Source organism: Lucilia cuprina, chromosome X (genome assembly GCF_022045245.1).
Source record: "Lucilia cuprina isolate Lc7/37 chromosome X, ASM2204524v1, whole genome shotgun sequence".
In the NCBI taxonomy this organism is placed as follows: Eukaryota; Metazoa; Arthropoda; class Insecta; order Diptera; family Calliphoridae; genus Lucilia; species Lucilia cuprina.
The window spans coordinates 9,108,969-9,125,334 of record NC_060949.1 but is presented as its reverse complement, the minus strand read 5'-3'; the positions used below and the strand labels follow the sequence as shown (position 1 = coordinate 9,125,334).

Below are 16,366 nucleotides of genomic sequence, written 5' to 3'. Positions count from 1 at the left end.
CAACAGGCCTGATTGTGGCCTAGGTGTATTTCTTCGGATTTGATGTAGTATACATCCTCCTATGTAGTATCTTCCCCCTATTGGAAGATACTTAGGAATTACGTTCAGAAAACTGAGTTTCTGAACACTGAAAAATGATTCATTCAGTTCCCTCTTTTTTGTCATAATAAGGGGCGCACAACAGGCCTGATTGTGGCCTAGTGTATTTCTTCGGATTTGATGTAGTATACATCCTCCTATCAACCTAACCTAAACCTTGCCCCACTCATGTCCGATGTGACTTTTTGTGTTGGAGGATATAAATGTATGTAAAAATGTGTATTCCAAACCATGTTCTGAGAGCAACATATTATGGTAAAAATTATGATTGTAGTCTAAATATATTATGGATATTGTTACAATTCTAAAAGATCGTATTATGATTAAATACAGTTAAATTATTTTATTATAATATTTTTATTTTCTTTAGTATTGTTTGTTATACATTACTATATTATGATCCAATGTGATCAAAATTTCGTTAAGATATATGTATCAAAATAAGATTTATTTACTGATTACTAAATCAGTAAAACTACGGTTTCTAAAAAGAAAAAAGTAAAAACTTACAATAAGTTACACGATTCACAAATTTCATTTTGATTCACAAAACATAACTACCTTATTCTATCGTTCCCACGACAATTGGATCTTCGCTCCGGAACGGCCCGAGTCATACTCGATAGTTCTTTCCCCAGGAAAGAACTATCGGCCACAGTCGAGCTGTTACAACAACAACAACCTTATTCTATACAAAGTGAAATACTTATATATATATATATATATTTCTATGAAATCGTAAAAAATATTATTATATAGCTTCTTTAACGTTTAACAAAAATGTTTCATATTTGGTGTTCACATTTTGTTAACACTAAGAAAATATTTGTAGGTTGAAAAATAAAAATGTTTCCCGAAAAACAGCTGATATTTTGCATGCTCTTCAAAAAATATTTTGTGTTCACATTACAGCAAACAAATATTTGATAAAAAAACGTCAGATATTTGATAGGTGTAAACGTACCTTTAGAAATTTAAAGGAACAAATAAACAAAAACATATGTATGCATGTATGTATACATGCATACATATATACATGCATACATACATACATACATACATACATACATACATACATACATACATACATACAGACATAAATACATACATACATACATACATACATACATACATACATACATACATACATACATACATACATACATACATACATACATACATACGTACGTACATACATATATATATACATACATACATACATACATACATACATGCATACATACATATATACGTACATACATACAAGTAATTATAAAACACATAAATATGTATTTGACTTTTTTTCTTACCTAAAATGTCTTCTTTCTTGCCACACATTATTAAATAATGTGGCACAATTCAAAAATTCTAAACTGCAAATAATAGGCATACACATGTAGAATGAATGTATGTACATACATAGGTACATAGTTTCATGCATTTTCTATTTTTCGGTTTTTTGATATCGGTAAAAAGGTTATGTGTTATAAGTTTTAATTTGTTGTGTCTACAAAATTATAAAACTCGCTATTAACCCGTTTCGACTCGAATCGCGAGCGAGTTCTATTTAACGCTCTTTTAATTTTCAACTCTTATCGCGAGTTTTATTTTTAAACTCGCGAGATCTATTCGTGGAAAAATTAAATATTTAAATCGCTCGAATAAAACTCGCTCGAGACCGAATTGAATTCGATCGCTATCCGTACCCTGAATAAAAACGATTAAATGCAAATTTTATAAATAAACACTAATGTCACTAAAACTTATGTTAAAAATCAATTTTAATTTCAAAAAAAAATTTTACAAGATAAAGTTGTCTAAACAATTGTTTAGACAACAATGTCATAACGTCGTTATAACGCTCATAAATGCCGTCTGTACTTGCTAATTTGTTATCGTGATAACAATTAGACGTTTAGCATAATAAATATTTGTCTAATATAGACACGGGGTTATGATTCTTAAATGTTGTTTTTATTATTTTATTTAATAATAAATATGTTTTTTTATATATTTGCTAATTAAATTTTTTTATTACAAATATACCCAGCTAAATCTTTACTTACCTGATAAGTAGGCAGGTAATATTGGAGAAAAATGTAAGTAGTTATTTTTGGGTGAATAAATACGACGATGAACAAGAAATAACTAGTTTTTGAGCTGTTTTTCCGGATTGAAAACTGGCTTTACAGTTATTTTTAATGTTTACTAGTCAATTCTGTTACTCAATGCTGCATTAAAAAGTCATTTTATTATCATATCTGGAATAGTTTATACACAAATGCAAATATCAACATATATTTAAAAAACGTTTAATATCGACTAGGGTTAGAACCACAATAATTTATACAAATTTGGCGAGATAAAATCCAATCGTTTTCTAAGATATGAGTTTAGCTGAGAAGTATTGTTATTTTTATACTTAGTTATTTACTTATTTAATTATTTATATTTTTTTATAAAAATAACTAATATTGTGTAAGATAATTAAGTAAACATGTTTCACCCGTTTTTCACTTTGGGAAAACATATAGATCCTTAGTGGATCTACATACGGGCTACAGCCATTTAGAATGTGCGATGATGAATCAGTCAGTCAGTAACAAAAGATATATAAAAAACGTCAAATTAAGATTCGTGCGACTTTTGCTACTTCCCTTTTTTATCAGCTTTGACTACAAATTAGTGCGACATGACAAGTGTCGCACGTTGGTAACCCCTCCGCTTAAAGTGCTCTAACAATCATGTAAACACATTACAATGGAACCATTGTCAGCTGATTGTTTGACAATTGTCCAGCAATGAAATTTCAAGGTTTCCCGCCAGCGTTGTAAGATTTGTAAACCGCGTGTACATAGCTTTACTCTTATTTGTATTGTAGCTTTATTAAATTATTTACAACCGTGGTACCAGGTACAATGCTAGTAAATGTTGAATCAAACAAAACCGAAAAATTTTTAATCGTTGATCTAAAAATCTAAAGTCCAACCTAAATAAAATTTTGGATTTAAATAGCCTATAGCCTTCTAATTTTATTTTTATAAATAGATTTTTACCTGTTATTTTTTTGAAAAAATGTCTTCAGAACTTATTCAGAGAAAACTTATTTTGCACGAAAATTATTTGTTCAATTCACAATTAAGTTGTATATTGTACCTACTAAAGTGTAGTAAGAGTGATTGTGAACAGATCTTTGCAGCAAGTCATAAGTTTATGTTCTCAATGAAAAAAATATGTTGAAATAAACACTTGGCAACACTAAACATTCGTAGCAGTTGTATAGAGCTTTTGCATAGAAATGCCAAGATTGTCATGACTATTGTAGCAGCTGCTGACAACGCATACAACGCTACAACATCGATTGTGAATTGAACAATTGTAATTTCAATAATAATAATTTACAATTTGTAAATAAATAAGCCTTCTTGTATTCTAAAATCAAAATTTGATTTTACAAGTGGTAAAATCAATTCCGAAATTCATGGAGAATAATACTTTGAATAATCCCGTTATTTTATCCGATCTATTTGTCATTTTTCCAGAGATCAACAATTTTTCGATTTTATTGGGTTCAACCTTTAAACATGCTATATGGAAAGCTTCCAACTGTATTTAAAAATCTCGTTATTTAGATGTAACAGAATTTTATCATATTTAAAAAATGTATAATATTAAAATAAATAGTTTCAAAAATTTTATAATTTTTATAAAAAATATAAAAAATAGCAGTATTAAGAAACAATAAAAAAATAAATAATATATTTTAATTTAGCTTTGCTTACTGTGTGTGAAAATCGTAGCCATTCGTGTCATCTGTTTCGACACTTGTGTTGGCAATATTTAAAGTGCCGTTATGGTGGTTATCAACGTCTAAGCTTCCAACGGAGCCAATATCACCAATGCCGCCGACGCCAGGACTATTTCCTGTAGCCATAACACCGCCTCCAACATTCGTTCTGGTCGACATGCGATTGTGTTCAATTAACGAATTGAAATTCGTTTTGATTGCAATACCTATAATAGACCCGTGAAGCTGGGGGCGTTGCTTGGAGCTACAGTACTCTTTACTATCACTATGAAGGTGAGTCTGACACCCGGCTGGACTTCTTTGGCTAACTTCGCAGATATCGTAGTCGTCGTTACCGCCATCATTTTCACTACCATTGATTTTATTACCAGATCTATTAAATATGTTACTGCCACTGCTGGCACAACGTTGACGGGACGAGGTGACAGCAGTTGATGAATCTGGGCTATTGGCAATAGTGTCGTTAAGAACACAACTGCCATCAACAGCATCGCTAGAAGCTGTCGAAGTAATGGTGTTACCAAACTGTTGCGAGTTTGAATTGGGCGATGAAGACGGCTCATATTTGCGCGGACGGCCTCTCGACAAGTGGCGCCTTTTAACAAACTCACTGTCGTCAACCATCCAAAAGGAGCCAAAGTCATCTTCGTAACGCACAAAACATTTGTGCAAAGACAAATTCGTGCGTATGGCATTCTTTTTTATTATTATTTTAATCAGAGGCATTGCGTTTTGTTTATAAAACAAACCCAGACACAGTTAGGAAGCGTAAACGTTGTTTGTGTATATATTTAAAGATTTTATTATATAAAATTTTATAAAAATATTAAAGAGAGTATGAGAAAAAAGAAGACAAAAATTGTTATGAAATTTATATTATAAAAAATTAACGAATATATATAAAAAAATTTAAAAATCTTCATGCAAGTATTAAGAATTAAAATATATAAACTTTGCTTATATTAAAGTAAACAATTTAATTGAAATATTTTTTCGTATTTTATGAAAACTATATATAAGTTATCAAAGACTATAAAATATATTCAGAAAGTACAAAAATAATAATAATAACAAATTTTAAGTAATTAACAATATTGTAATAAAATGTAAGAATATATTTTAAACGTAAAACCAATTTTTACATAGGTAAGTAGGCATGACATTATCTTCAACAAATTAATTATCAACAACCTCATACAAATACATACAAACATATTTGTATGAAATGTTTGGGAAACTGAATGATACCGATTTTTGTTTAGTACTATATCAGTAAATTAATATTTCGTAATAGAAATTTAGAAAAATTTATTACCTGTATGAAATGCGTAGTAGATGTTATTTAAAAACATATCCTGGCAAAGCATATAAAAATACCTTTTAATCTATATATTTGATATAACATCTATGTATTCATATTGAGAGAGTTAAGTGAGAAATAATTCTATAAAGTCCAAAAAAATTGTCTAATGGTAAAATAAAAGTTAAAAAACGTATTTTCTCATAAATTGTTATATCAAAGTAAATTAATAAAGTAGCGACATATCTTGTTGTACAACAACATCTACAACAAACACATGTATTTTGTTTTTGGAATAAACTATGAATGTGTCAAAATATTATTTAAGAAAATTTCCTTTAACAACAAAGTGAACAAAACATAAATGTAAAATATTACTTTTAAGTTGAAAATATTAAGGATTTAATTATATTATTATATATTATGCAATTTATAACACTTTTAAACCACTTTTAATTCACTTTTTCAACTTTTCACAAATTTTAACAAATAGCAATAAACAATTTAAAAATGGCGATATAAACAATGTTAACAATTTTCAAAACAAACTTTGACAACTAATTTCATTTTTCTAGTTAAAAAAAAAATAGTCAGCTGTTCAAGTGATGCTACTTTATTAATTTACTTTGCGTTATATAACATTCGCCGACAGAAACAAAAATGTTATTATTATGATGTTTTTTAGTGGGAAAATATTTCTTGTCTACATTAGTTTACTATAATTTATTATTATTTTTTTTATTTTATTTATTTATTTAAAAAATCACAAGGTTCCTAAAACTTATTTTATAGAAAAATGGTTATAAGATGTAACTTACACCTATAATATTTTTAAAGTTATTTTAAGTTAAGGACTAATCGTGTATTAGAAGCATGAAAAAGAAAAACTTTATTATACATTTTATATATCACTAGCTAAATCAATATACAGTGGACGTCCACTAGTACGAATTATATAGTGTCAGGCCCTTTCGTAGTACCGAAAAATTCGTATTATTGAACAACACATTTTGTATGTTTAAATTCAAATAATACACATAAAATATTGGATTTTTTATTTTTCTTTTTTTTTTTTCATGAAAAATTACATAACGAAACAAAATATAATAAATGTGTATTATTTCAAATAAATTTCTTGTACATAAACAGGCATAAAACGGACATACATATTTACGTATACGAATTGTTAACTTTGAAAGTATCGTGAGTCCAATGGTTGAAATGAGATATAGAAGGTTTTAAATTTTAATGTTTTTAAAGATATATGTGCCAAAGACAATTTGCATGTACATATCTGTTCTAAAATGTATTAAACATGTTCAGATTACATACAATTTTTATTAGAAACTTGAATGGAATATACCACTTTCAAAAACAATTCTCTAATTTAAAATTTTCTTTTAAAAATTTGGAATACTTAAATGATCACATATAGTAATGTTTAAACCCATTTGAATGTGGAGTCATACTACTTTCAAAATTGACAGTTTTTATATACATACATATATAAATATCATTTTACTTATTAGAAAATACATAATTTAACTTTGATGTTTATTACTTTGTAAAATGATGAAAATAAATAATAAAATAAAAACTTCATTCATACGTAAATAAAACCAAAATTCCAATAAAAATGTGTTATTCGTACTATCGAACAGAAAAATTGTGTCTTTATTCGTACTATAGAGTAGACAATGCAACAATTATGCCATTCGTATTATTGGACATTCGTAATAAAAAGGGTACGTACTATTGGACGTCCAGTGTATATAGATAAAAATCCACATTACAATTTTTGTAGATTCTAGGTCTAACAGTTTTCCAGATATACCAGTATATATATTTAATTTAGTCCAAAACGATAAATTTGTGGATGGTTTAAGGCACAACTATAATGTGGATAAGCTCTCAAGTGCTTAAGAAAATCGGTAGAAGCTTTTAGGTGGCTATAATTAAAGTATTCAAAAACCGAAAACCCGTTTTTTATACCCTTCGTGAGAAGGGTATATATAAGTTTGTCATTCCGTTTGTAATTTCTATAATATAATTTTCCGACCCTATAAAGTATATATATTCTGGATCCTTATAGATAGCGGAGTCGATTAAGCCATGTCCGTCTGTCTGTCTGCCGTCTGTCTGTTGAAATCAGTTTTTAGAGCACCCCAGATATCGGCGAGATCCGAATCTTCAATAATTCTATTAGACATGCTTTCGAGAAGATCGCTATTTAAAATCAGCAAAATCGGTCGGTAAATAACGGAGATATGAGCAAAAATCCGAGACAACCTCTGAAAATTTCATCAAAAAATTTTTATAAAAGCAACAACAACACTGTATATAGAAAAAGATGTACACGTGTGTGTGTAGATGTATTTGGTTTTATTCAGCTGTGTATTTTTTTGTATGTTTGGAATCCAAATATACAAAAAATACACAGCAAAAAAATATGATTTGCATTTTTTGTTAAAATAAAATAATTTTCCCTTTTGTTTTGCAAATATATTTTTTAATGAATAGAAAAAAAGTATTTAAAACAAAATCTACGTCTCGTCAATGTTTACCAGCAATGAATACGAAAGTGTTGTTGTTTTACTCTTGCTTGTATACTGTTAAGAACAACAACAACGTATTGCTAAGGTTAAGCGCATATAAGTGTATAGAAAACACACTGTCTATAGCTAAGCGTTTACAAAACCAAAAGAGTACCAAGCGCATAGGGCTTGGGCACTCTTGGTTTGGATGCTGTTGGCGTCATTGCGTTGTTATTTTTGTTTTTGTTTTTCTGTGTTTTTCGTTATGTATGTTTAGATGCCTGTTGGTTTAGATGCCTTGGGTATTTTGTTTTATTTCGTTTAGCGTTGTTGTTGTTCTTTTTGTTTAGCTTTTGATGTAATAATAATGTAGTCGGGAAAAAAACTTAAAATTTATAAAAGATGTTTAAAATACACTATGGTGAAGGGTATATAAGATTCGGCACAGCCGAATATAGCACTCTTACATGTTATTGTTAGCATTATTTAGTTATACTTAAATTTACAATTGCCATGAACATGAAAATGGTTATAATAACATCAATATTATTTAAATAGAATTAAAATAACAATTATATGTTTTTGATAACAATATATTGTTACAGTGAATATAGTTTAGTTACTTTTACCATGTCAAACTAAGTTTTTTCTTTGCGTGTTTATACTTATATAAAACTCATTTGTGCCAATTTTTAGAGAGATAATAGTTTATTTGTCGTAATTATGGCATAGAAAACCCAATTCGGCTAATTGAAATAATAGACCGATTTTAACCATTTTCAAAAGGCTTCGTCCCTTGCTTGGTCAAAACATCATCTAATTATCTTGAAAATTGCGGCCTGTACCTCGCGCACAATGTCTATGTCCTAATCGACTCAAAAAATGATTCTGAATCGGTATAAATTAATATGGGTATAGGACCATTTTTGTGTGTCACAAACATCAGCACAAACGTATAAAATCTTCCCCACTATAGTGGTGTAGGGTATAAATATTATGATAAAATAATTCAACTGCATTTAATCATAATATGATTTTTTTTAAATTGTTACGATAACCATAATATATTTAGACTACAATCATAATTTTAACTATAATATGTTGCTCTTAGAACATGGTTACCACAACCATGGTTTTTCTCTGCGTGTAGGTATACTTTAAAAACTCTAATGCGACGACCACATTTTCTTCTGGTTCTAATTTTAAGTAAAACAAGTTAGAGTGCTATATTCGGTTGTGCCGGATCTTAAATTCCCTCCACCAATAAGCTTATTTTTTGTTAAATGCCCATTTAACTATATAATTTTTAGATAACTCGACAAAAGTTTTGTTTGCATTATACGCATGTGTGGAACTAATTTTGATTAGGTCCAGAAAAATTTATATTGAGTTTCGGTTGTGAAATATTAACATTTAATATTAAATTATGTGGTATTCACTGATTTGCAGAAATACGAATTTATATAAAATTTAATACCGAAAACTTTGATTGTCAATTTGCGTTTGAGTATTTTTCGGAAATGGACCTTATATGGTAGTTGTGACCAATGGTAGCTATGAGCAATAATAGACTGGTCCGAAAAAAATATTATAATGAGTAATGTGTACATAAAACATATTAAAGTCGAATTTTATCCACATAAATTTATAATTGACTGAAATATGTACGTTTAAGTAATTTTCGGAAGTGTACCTTATATGGGAGCTATGAATAATTGACCGATCCGAAAAATATGGTAAAATGGTAGATATACACATAAAACATATTCAAGTCGAATTTTATCCTGATACATTTTTAATACACTGAAATATGTTTAATACCGAAAAATTGTGGTTGAATGAATATTGTGAACATAAAACATATTTAAGTCGAATTTCACTACATGAATTTATAATTGATTGAAATGTGTGCGTTTAAGTGGTCCTTATATGAGGGCTATGACTAATAAGTGGCCTCCGGTAGGTTAGTAGTTAGTGATCTAGTCTGTTAGACCGGAGGTGGTGGGTTCGATTCCAACCCGTGGCACTGGTTAAGGAGCGCACAACAGGCCCGATAGAGTCCTAGGTGAATTCCATCGTATTTGATGTGTATACATCCTCCTTTCAAACTAACTAACTATAACCAATAATGGTAGAATGATAGATTTGCACACAAAACATGTTCAAGTTGAATTTTATCCCGATAAATTTATAATTCAATAAAATATATGCGTTTAAGTAATTTTAAGAAGTAGACCTTATATGGGAGCTCTGACCAATTGTGGACTAGTACAAATCTTGTTCGGTAGTATGATTTATTTTTGTATTATATTCACATGTGCAAAATTTTGTATGTACCTTTGTAAGGTAGCTATGAGAAATTTTGAATCAATTATTTTGATTTTCAACTTACTTGATCCCAAGCAGAAAAAAATAATGTGTGACAAATTCACAGATCAAATTAATCAAATTATCTTTTGCAGTTTCTGAGAAAAATGCTGAAGAATTACGAAAAATATATGATTTTTTTCGAGGTCCGAAATTTTTACTCATAACATTTTACGTCGTTAATCGATTTTGCTGACATAGCTAAATCGACTCAGAATTTGATGTGGACCAAGAATGTATACTTTGTTGGGTCTTAGATGAAATTTTCTTGGAGTTACACACGGAACGACAAACATATATATACGCTCTATAACCACTAATGGTAGTGGAGGGTATAAAAAGAGAATCATTTAATTATTAAAAACAATTTGCATATGTACACTTATGTACCACATTAGAAGGAAGTACGCAATTTTTAATGTGTTCAAATAATTATTGTAGAGATATAAATGTTGTTGTACTTCGTTGTTACTAGATACGTTGATATACTTTAAGGTGGGTATAGGACTAATATTATTGTGCTCTACAAACATCAGCACAAACCCTAAAATTTAACTTTTTAAACAACTATCCATTTAATTATTTTTATTTATTTTTAAAAAATTCAATAAATGATTCTATAAACGCTTATTTGACATTGCGTAGTGAAAATTTTTAGGAAATAAATCTGGTATTTTTAAGCGATGTGACTGATGGGGATAAAATTTGCCGGTAACGTGGCCAAGGAGTATTCGAGTTTAAGTTATGAAAATGGTTCCCATATTTAATACAAATTTTAGTTTTAAAAACTCTACTCAACTTATTAAAAAGAAAAAAAGAAATCCTTAAAATTGTAAAGAAAATCCCAAAAATTGTATTTTTATGATCTTACCCATAGGATACACATTGCTCTCTAGGCTCAGAAAATACTTTGGGAGTAAATAGGAAACACATCAGGGCTTCCAAAACTGCTTTCAGTTTTTTGATCCCAGCTTTGGGATTAAGGAACATGTTACCCAAAATTGTGTTTTGCTAAAAAACAGGTTAAACTCAGAAGGGCGTAGGAGTGAGATATTAAAAAATAGTTATGTTCTTAGAAAATGTTTGTTTTTAATAAAAATAGTGTAGACACATTTCGCTCCAAAAAAGCATAGTAGATTTATGCATTATGTTTGAATTTTTAAATTTAAAAGTGCACAGTGGGGCAGAATGGAAATTTTTTGGAAATAAATCTGGCATTTCTAAACGGCTGATCCGATCGGGATAAAATTTGGCGTGAGCGTAGCCAAGGAGTATTCGACACAAGGCAATTAAACCAACAGACATCTAAACATACATAATGAAAAACAAAATAAACAACGCAATAAAACCAACGTACATTCAAAATATACGAACAGAATTTACAAAAAGAAAACAAAAACAAAATACATAACTCAATGAAGCCAACAGCATCCAAACATACAATACAACCCAGCAGTTCGACGGGAAAGTCCCGAACTGACCACTTAACCTACCACTTGTGGTGGCCCCTAGCCACCTGACTACCCAGGTGACCGACCATTTCTTTACAAAAAATAAAAATTTTATAAAAGTAAAAATTGTAAAAATATACTCATGGTGTAGGGTATCATATGGTCGGCCATGCCCGACTATACTTTCCTACTTGTTATCTATTCAATTTAAATAAAATTTTTAACAACTGAAAACATTGCTTTTCTAATAAAATTATCAAAAACTTTAATTTCAAAAAAAAAAAACTTTTTTTCAAGGTTGTGGCAAAAAATTGGTAAATTTATTTTTTAATTTCAATAAATTACTGTGTTAACTTTAAAAAGAAAAAAACTATGCCAATAAAATTCTTTTGTTATATCATACATCAAAATTAGAAAATTTTTGAAATTTTGTAAAGGAGTTTTCATAACTATTAAAACTCTTACATAGTTACTGTGCGACGTAGCCAAGGAGTATTCGAGTAAAAGTTATAAAATTAGATCCCACATATGCTCCAGGGGTGGCGCTTTAAGAGCCCAAATTAGGGTATCTTCGACATGTGAAATTTGTTGCTTTCCCATTCGATATCAAAGATTTTTATAGTTTTGGAAAGCGCTCAGTTTGGCCTTAAAATTTTAGCATACCAAAAAATTCAGGCAATATCATTTATGGAACCACAAATAAACACTTCACAGTGGAGCTGAATGGAAATTTTTTGGAAATAAATCTGGCATTTCTAAACGGCTGATCCGATCGGGATAAAATTTGGCGTGAGCGTAGCCAAGGAGTATTCGAGTTTGAAGATGAACCCCGCAGATGCCCCAGGGACGGAGCTGTGGCGGCTCAAAGTAGGGTACCTACGACATGTAAAATTTTTAAACTCGTGCCATTTTTTTGTTTTTCACCCAAATACAAAGATTTTTATATTTTCTGAAAGCGCTACTTATCTCTTATAATATCCGAGTTATATGCATTTAAAAATTTAGTGATACAAAATTTACCATACCTTGGTCCGCCTTTTTTTGAATACCGGGCGTAATTTTGGACCAATGGATTCAATTTTTTCTTGTTAGTTAGACAACAAAATTTTCAATAATATACAAAAATTTCAGATCAATATCATTTACAGATCCAAAAATATACTTTTTTTAATTTAAAAATTCAAAAAATTTTAGATTTTTGCCGTTTTTTTTGCCCAAAATGTGTCTTAACTCTTTTATTAATAAAATAAAATTTTCTTTAGGAACATATAACAATTTTATAGTTTTCTAAAAGGTATCTTTACGCAGAACGCTTTGGCGTAAAAACCTTGTCCTATTTTTTTTTTTAAATGTTGCCACTGCGTCCTTCCGAATATGACCTATTTTTTATCAAAACTTCAACTGTGGGCAACATGTTCTAAAATCCCAAAGTTGAAATCAGAAAACTGAAAGCAGTTTTGGAAACCTCAATATGTTTTCTATTTACTCCAAAAGTATTTTCTCAGCCCTGAAAGAAATGTGGACCCTATGGCCAAAAATGTAAAAAATCCCATTTTTGGGATTTTCATTCATATTTTTGGGAATTGCGGGATGCCCTTTGACCTTTTCAATTTTTTCGCATTTTCTTATTTGAAATGACAAATTTAACAAGCGTTGAAGATTTCATTGAGTTTCGTTCATATATTACATATTTGTTAAATTTCTAAAACTATGATTTATATCAAAATTTTAATAGGGTCGCAGATAGCTACAACAATTTAGTCCATATTTATCCCTTAATATCTTTTTTTAGTTAGATATGGAAATTCTCGACCATTTACAAAAAATTTTATGCCAATATCTCTATTACATTCAAAAATATGTTTATTTAAACCTGTGTCCTTTAATTTCATCTTTTTCATATTTTAGTATTAAGTATGACAGAACATACATTTGGTGTTGAATAAAATATTTGGACAATTTTTAAAAATTATTTAGTTAATTATTTTATTAAAGACTATAACATTGTATATACAATAAAAAAATAATTTTATTATGAATACAATATCATCAGTTTTTTTATTTGAACTGTTTATCTTAAACATAATACAATTAATTCTTACAACCTACTTATATAGTTAATTCCTAACACTACCTATTTTCTATAAAATAATCTGTCATATCGGTATACATATCCAGAAGGTAATATAAGTCCTTTAAATCTTCCTCGTTTTGAGATGATAGAGTTTCATAACAAATCCATCTTTTTCGCATAGTTGAAAGAACAGGATCAGAAGATAGAAGTAAACTATTAAAAATATCTTCATTCTGTGATGAAGTGTATTCTGGCATGAAGTGGTAAAATTCCGAAAGACAGGACTTCTTCATTAATACTTCTGCTTTTGTTTATATTTGAGAATTGTGACTTTTTCTCATTACATATTGAGCATCTCCAGAAGGAAGAAGTTTCTGTTATGGCATTGCTGACCTTTCCATCAATCATTGTTAAGCTTAGCTGATATGATACGTTAATAGAGAATTCCTTTATTTTTATGCAAATGGACTCCAGTGCATTTATTTCATCTTTTAAATATTCCACTAAATCTTTTGTTGTTTTCTTTGACTCCTTTATATATTCAAATCCAGTGGGTCTACAAAAATTTTTTGAACCCGGAGTTGTATTGATCCATATATCTTCAAATGAATTTCCGATGCTTGACGATGATGGATGAAGGGAATATGAACGAATTCGTAATGGCATCAATGATGACATAAATACACTTTTGTAGTCTGCTAATGTCCGACTTCCACAAGCTTGTTTGTATTCTGGAAGTGCTGATAAACCGTCACATCCCCACTTACACATTAAGACAACATCACAGTTATGAATTTTCCTTAGTTGGTCTTCTGAAAAGTCTGACACAATTCTTGATGCTGTGTTTTCGAGCAAAGATGATATATCAATACAAGCTTCGACATCATTTACAGCAATAGGTGATGGTAGAATAGTTTTTTTCTGGATCGTCTTGTATGATAGTAATATATTGTGTCCTTTTTCACGCAGAGCTTTCCTTAATATTTGGTACTTATTTCAACTGAGACCCAGTTCCAACATAAGCGCTATTGCTTCCTCTTCAGTAAAATTTGATTGTGATGTTGGAGTTGGTATACTTTCCACAATTCGCTTAAGTCGTTTTGGTGACGCATTAGGAAGAATAGTTGCAATATGTACGGCATCCATAGGTTGGTTTTCCTTTTTCAGCATTTCGTTAAATATATCAGCAATTTCCTCATTTGAGATTGAAAAAAGATTTTTTGTGACCCTCTTTTTTAGACCTTGAACATAAGTCTTCGTATGACTTGCAAGGCGCTCCTGTGTTGTAAGTTGAGATTTCCGTAGTAGTTTTCATCCAACTACAAAATTTTAATCGAAATTTCTTTTGATTTCCATCCACAGACTTACTTTTTACATCAAAAAGTTTTAAAAAGTTTTCGATTTTTGATATGCCTGTTTTGTCTCTTTTTCTACTATATGTAGTTTTTATATAATTTGAAATGTCTTCAATTCTTTCAGGCCCTTTTGAAGATACACTCCATAAAGCGGAACTCAATTCTTTGTACTTTATTGTAATCTTCATTGTAGATTTATTAAATATGGTACTTAAAATCTGAGAAGTTTACTTGGTATATAAGTAAACTTCTCAGATTTTAAGTACCATATTTAATAAATCTACAATGAAGATTACATTAAAGTACAAAGAATTGTGTTCCGCTTTATGGAGTGTATCTTCAAAGGGCCTGTCATTTCCGATACAGGTATTCCAAAGTAAAAAATTACGAACTGTCTACCTATTAACATTTAGGACTGTATTACTATAACCTGTAATTCAGTCATTGATATTTCTTATTAGTGAATGAATCGAAATTATCATTACCTGTATATTATTACCTACATGATCATAAACGAAACAGAACGAAATGATCTGTCGAAAAAATTTAGGTAAAAAATAGTTATAAATTTCTGAAATTTTAAGCATAATAGGACCTCTCAATTATAAGGACAAGCAAACAAATAGAAAATAGGTAAATATAAGATTTAAACATGTTCTGTCATATTTAATACTAAAATATGAAAAATATGAAATTAAAGGATACAGGTTTAAATGAACATATTTTTGAATGTGATTGAGATATTGGCTTGAAATTTTTGTAAAGGGTCGAGAATTTCCATATCTAACTAAAAAAATATTAAGGGATAAATATGGACTAAATTGTTGTAGCTATCTGCGACCCTATTAAAATTTTGATATAAATCATAGTTTTAGAAATTTAACAAATATGTAATATATGAACGAAACTCAATGAAATCTTCAACGCTTGTTAAATTTGTCATTTCAAATAAGAAAATGCAAAAAAAATTGAAAAGGTCAAAGGGCATTCCGCAATTCCCAAAAATAGGAATGAAAATCCCAAAAATGGGATTTTTTACATTTTTGCCCATAGGGTCCACATTTCTTTCAGGGCTGGGAAAATACTTTTGGAGTAAATAGAAAACATATTGAGGTTTCCAAAACTGCTTTCAGTTTTCTGATTTCAACTTTGGGATTTTAGAACATGTTGCCCACAGTTGAAGTTTTGATAAAAAATAGGTCATATTCGGAAGGACGCAGTGGCAACATTTTCAAAAAATAGGACAAGTTTTTTACGCCAAAGCGTTCTCCGTAAAGATACCTTTTAGAAAACTATAAAATTGTTATATGTTCTTAAAGAAAATTTTATTTTATTAATAAAAGAGTTAAGACACATTTTGGGCAAAAAAACGGCAAAA

General features: G+C 29.4%; 3 protein-coding genes across 3 annotated transcripts in view; 1 reads left to right on the top strand and 2 right to left on the bottom strand.

Annotated features, from left to right (window-relative positions):
• The window catches only part of LOC111675474 (5'-nucleotidase domain-containing protein 3), a 194,297-nt gene that overhangs the window by 118,979 nt on the left and 58,952 nt on the right, over positions 1-16,366 (top strand). The gene's annotated exons all lie outside the window — the stretch shown is intronic.
• The window catches only part of LOC111686427, a 78,244-nt gene that overhangs the window by 32,693 nt on the left and 29,185 nt on the right, over positions 1-16,366 (bottom strand). The window lies entirely within an intron of this gene.
• On the bottom strand, positions 3,849-4,688 carry LOC124419408 (forkhead box protein P1-B-like). The gene has a single exon (XM_046948752.1). It carries the CDS (start codon positions 4,631-4,633, stop codon positions 3,878-3,880), a length of 756 nt encoding a protein of 251 aa, XP_046804708.1. The 5' UTR covers positions 4,634-4,688; the 3' UTR covers positions 3,849-3,877.